The sequence below is a fragment of the Peromyscus eremicus genome, chromosome 2 (genome assembly GCF_949786415.1).
Source record: "Peromyscus eremicus chromosome 2, PerEre_H2_v1, whole genome shotgun sequence".
NCBI classification, from domain to species: Eukaryota; Metazoa; Chordata; class Mammalia; order Rodentia; family Cricetidae; genus Peromyscus; species Peromyscus eremicus.
This window is the reverse complement of record NC_081417.1, coordinates 158,397,578-158,400,584: the sequence shown is the minus strand read 5'-3', so window position 1 is coordinate 158,400,584 and position 3,007 is coordinate 158,397,578. Positions and strand designations below refer to the sequence as shown.

At 45.4% G+C, this 3,007-nt stretch overlaps 1 protein-coding gene across 1 annotated transcript; it reads left to right on the top strand.

Moving 5' to 3' along the window:
• LOC131904319 (crooked neck-like protein 1) lies at nt 1-2,028 on the top strand. Its single transcript, XM_059255415.1, has one exon. It carries the CDS (start codon nt 1-3, stop codon nt 2,026-2,028), a length of 2,028 nt encoding a protein of 675 aa, XP_059111398.1.
• Nucleotides 2,029-3,007: the final 979 nt, after the last annotated feature.

Below are 3,007 nucleotides of genomic sequence, written 5' to 3'. Positions count from 1 at the left end.
ATGGCGTCCTCTACAGCGGCCGGGAAACAGAGGATTCCCAAAGTGGCCAAGGTGAAAAACAAAGCGCCAGCTGAGGTACAGCTAACTGCAGAGCAGCTCTTAAGAGAGGCTAAAGAGAGAGAACTCGAGCTCCTTCCACCCCCGCCTCAGCAGAGGATCACAGATGAAGAGGAGCTCAATGATTACAAACTTGGGAAGAGGAAGACTTTTGAAGATAAGATCAGAAAAAATAGGACTGTGATCAGTAATTGGATCAAATACGCTCAGTGGGAAGAAAGTGTAAAGGAAATCCAAAGGGCTCGGTCCATATACGAGCGTGCCTTGGATGTAGACTATCGGAATGTTACACTCTGGCTGAAATATGCCGAGATGGAAATGAAGAACCGCCAGGTCAACCACGCCCGAAATATCTGGGACCGAGCCCTGACAACTCTGCCCCGAGTCAGTCAGTTCCGGTACAAGTCCGCGTACATGGAGGAGATGTTGGGCAATGTTGCCGGTGCCCGTCAAGTGTTTGAGCGCTGGATGGAATGGCGGCCTGAGGAGCAGGCCTGGCACTCGTACATCAACTTCGAGCTGAGACACAAAGAGGTGGAGCGGGCCCGAACCCTTTACGAACGCTTTGTGCTCGTGCACCCTGCTGTGAAGAACTGGGTCAAGTATGCCCGATTCGAAGAGAAGCATGCTCATTTTGCCCATGCTCGGAAAGTCTACGAGAGAGCAGTGGAGTTCTTTGGAGAGGAGCATATGGACGCACACCTGTACGCGGCCTTTGCTAAATTTGAGGAAAATCAGAAAGAATTGGAAAGGGTACGAGTTATCTACAAATATGCCCTGCATAGAATTTCAAAACAAGGGGCGCAAGAACTCTTGAAAAACTATACCATCTTTGAGAAGAAGTTTGGTGACCGTCGGGCTGTGGAAGATAGCATCGTGAGCAAACGGAGATGCCAATATGAAGAAGAAGTGAAGGCTAATCCGTACAATTACGATGCCTGGTTTGATTACTTGCGCCTGGAGGAAAGCGAGGCGGAAGCCGACACAGTGCGGGAAGTCTATGAGAGGGCCATTGCCAACGTGCCGCCCATCCAGGAGAAGAGGCATTGGAAGCGCTACATCTATCTCTGGATCAACTACGCGTTCTACGAAGAGCTGGAAGCCAAGGATCCTGAGAGGACAAGGCAGGTCTATCAAGCGTCTTTGGCACTAATTCCTCACAAAAAGTTCACATTTGCCAAAATGTGGTTATATTATGCCCAGTTTGAAATACGACACAAAAATCTGACGCTGGCCAGAAGAGCTTTGGGGACTTCCATAGGCAAATGTCCAAAGAACAAGTTATTCAAAGGGTATATAGAACTGGAACTACAGCTTCGAGAATTTGACAGATGCCGCAAGCTTTATGAGAAGTTCTTGGAATTTGGACCTGAAAATTGTACCTCATGGATTAAGTTTGCAGAATTAGAGACCATCCTCGGTGACATCGATAGAGCCCGGGCCGTCTACGAATTAGCCGTCAGCCAGTCAAGCTTAGACATGCCAGAGGTACTTTGGAAATCATACATCGATTTTGAGATGGAGCAGGAAGACACTGAAAGAGCACGAAACCTTTACCGACAATTGCTTCAGCGAACACAGCATGTCAAGGTATGGATCAGTTTGGCTCAGTTTGAGTTATCCTCAGGGGAAGAGGCAAGTGTGACTAAATGCAGACAGATTTACCAAGAGGCCAACAAAACCATGAGAAACCGGGAAGAGAAAGAAGAGAGACTTGTGTTGCTGGAATCCTGGCGAGGTTTTGAAGATGAATTTGGAACAGTATCAGACAAGCAAGGAGTAGACAAACTCATGCCAGAAAGGGTCAAGAAGAGGAGGAAGGTCCAGGCCGAAGATGGGTCTGATGCCGGCTGGGAAGAATACCATGATTACATCTTTCCAGAGGAGGCTGCCAACCAGCCTAACCTCAAGTTTCTGGCAATGGCCAAGCTTTGGAAGAAACGGCAACAAGAAAAAGAAGCTGCCCAATAGGATCCACGTAAGGACATTGGTGAGAGTGAATCCTCATCCTTTTAAATGTTGGAATTATTTTTAATAGAAATGAATAGTTTAGAACTTTGATTTCTGAACTTTTTTTTATATATTTACACAGTAAGGAGTGATCTTTGATAGCTACCTTTCTAATTATTTTTTTAAACACTCTTGGGTTCAATGTCCATAGAACATCATAGATTCTTGTGTTCACCCCTCCTGCTCCTACCCTATATGAAAATGAGTTTTACACGGCCTGTGTACTCACATGCCCATCAGTGTATGACAGATAATTTATAAGCCCTGACATTCCCCTACAATGAGACCATGTTTAGACATAAAAGTGAAGTGATGATACACACTGGTACATGGATAAACTCTGATAACATTATAGAAAGCGAGAGAAACAGATTGACCAAGTTGTGCATTGTGATTCCGGGTACAGTAACTGTCCAGAACAGGCAGATCCCAAGAGAGTGGATTATGCTTGTCAGGCCTGGGGAGAGAGGGGAGAGGGAATGAGTGCTTCTAGGAAGATCCCTTTGCTTCTAGGAAGATCCCTTTTCCGGAAGATGACGATATTCTACAACTATCGTGAATGTACAAAATGTTACTGACTGTTTATGTTTAAAATGCTATGTGGTTATTTTGTATTTAAAAAATAAATTTTATCATATTAATACAATGGCCTGTGTAGTCTATGCTCACTCCTTTGGCTTCTGTGGATTTTCCAGACACTGGGTTTGTTTCCTTCTTTTTTGACTTTTGATTTTAGGTTTGACCATGGAGCCCTGGCTAAGGTTGAATTCTAGATCCTCCTAGCTGAGGAGTGTTGGTGGTGCTCTCCTAAGTCTAGCTCCACCCAGACATTCTGATGCATGTTCCCCCAGTCAGCTCCTATAGTTCCCACACTGTCTGAGATTAGAGAGGAGCTCCCAGCATTCAGACGATTCTTATTCAGTACTTCAGACACCAGCTT

Excerpts from the sequence above, each read along its gene's own strand:
- LOC131904319 (XM_059255415.1), top strand. The coding sequence starts at position 1 with ATGGCGTCCTCTACAGCGGCCGGGAAACAGAGGATTCCCAAAGTGGCC.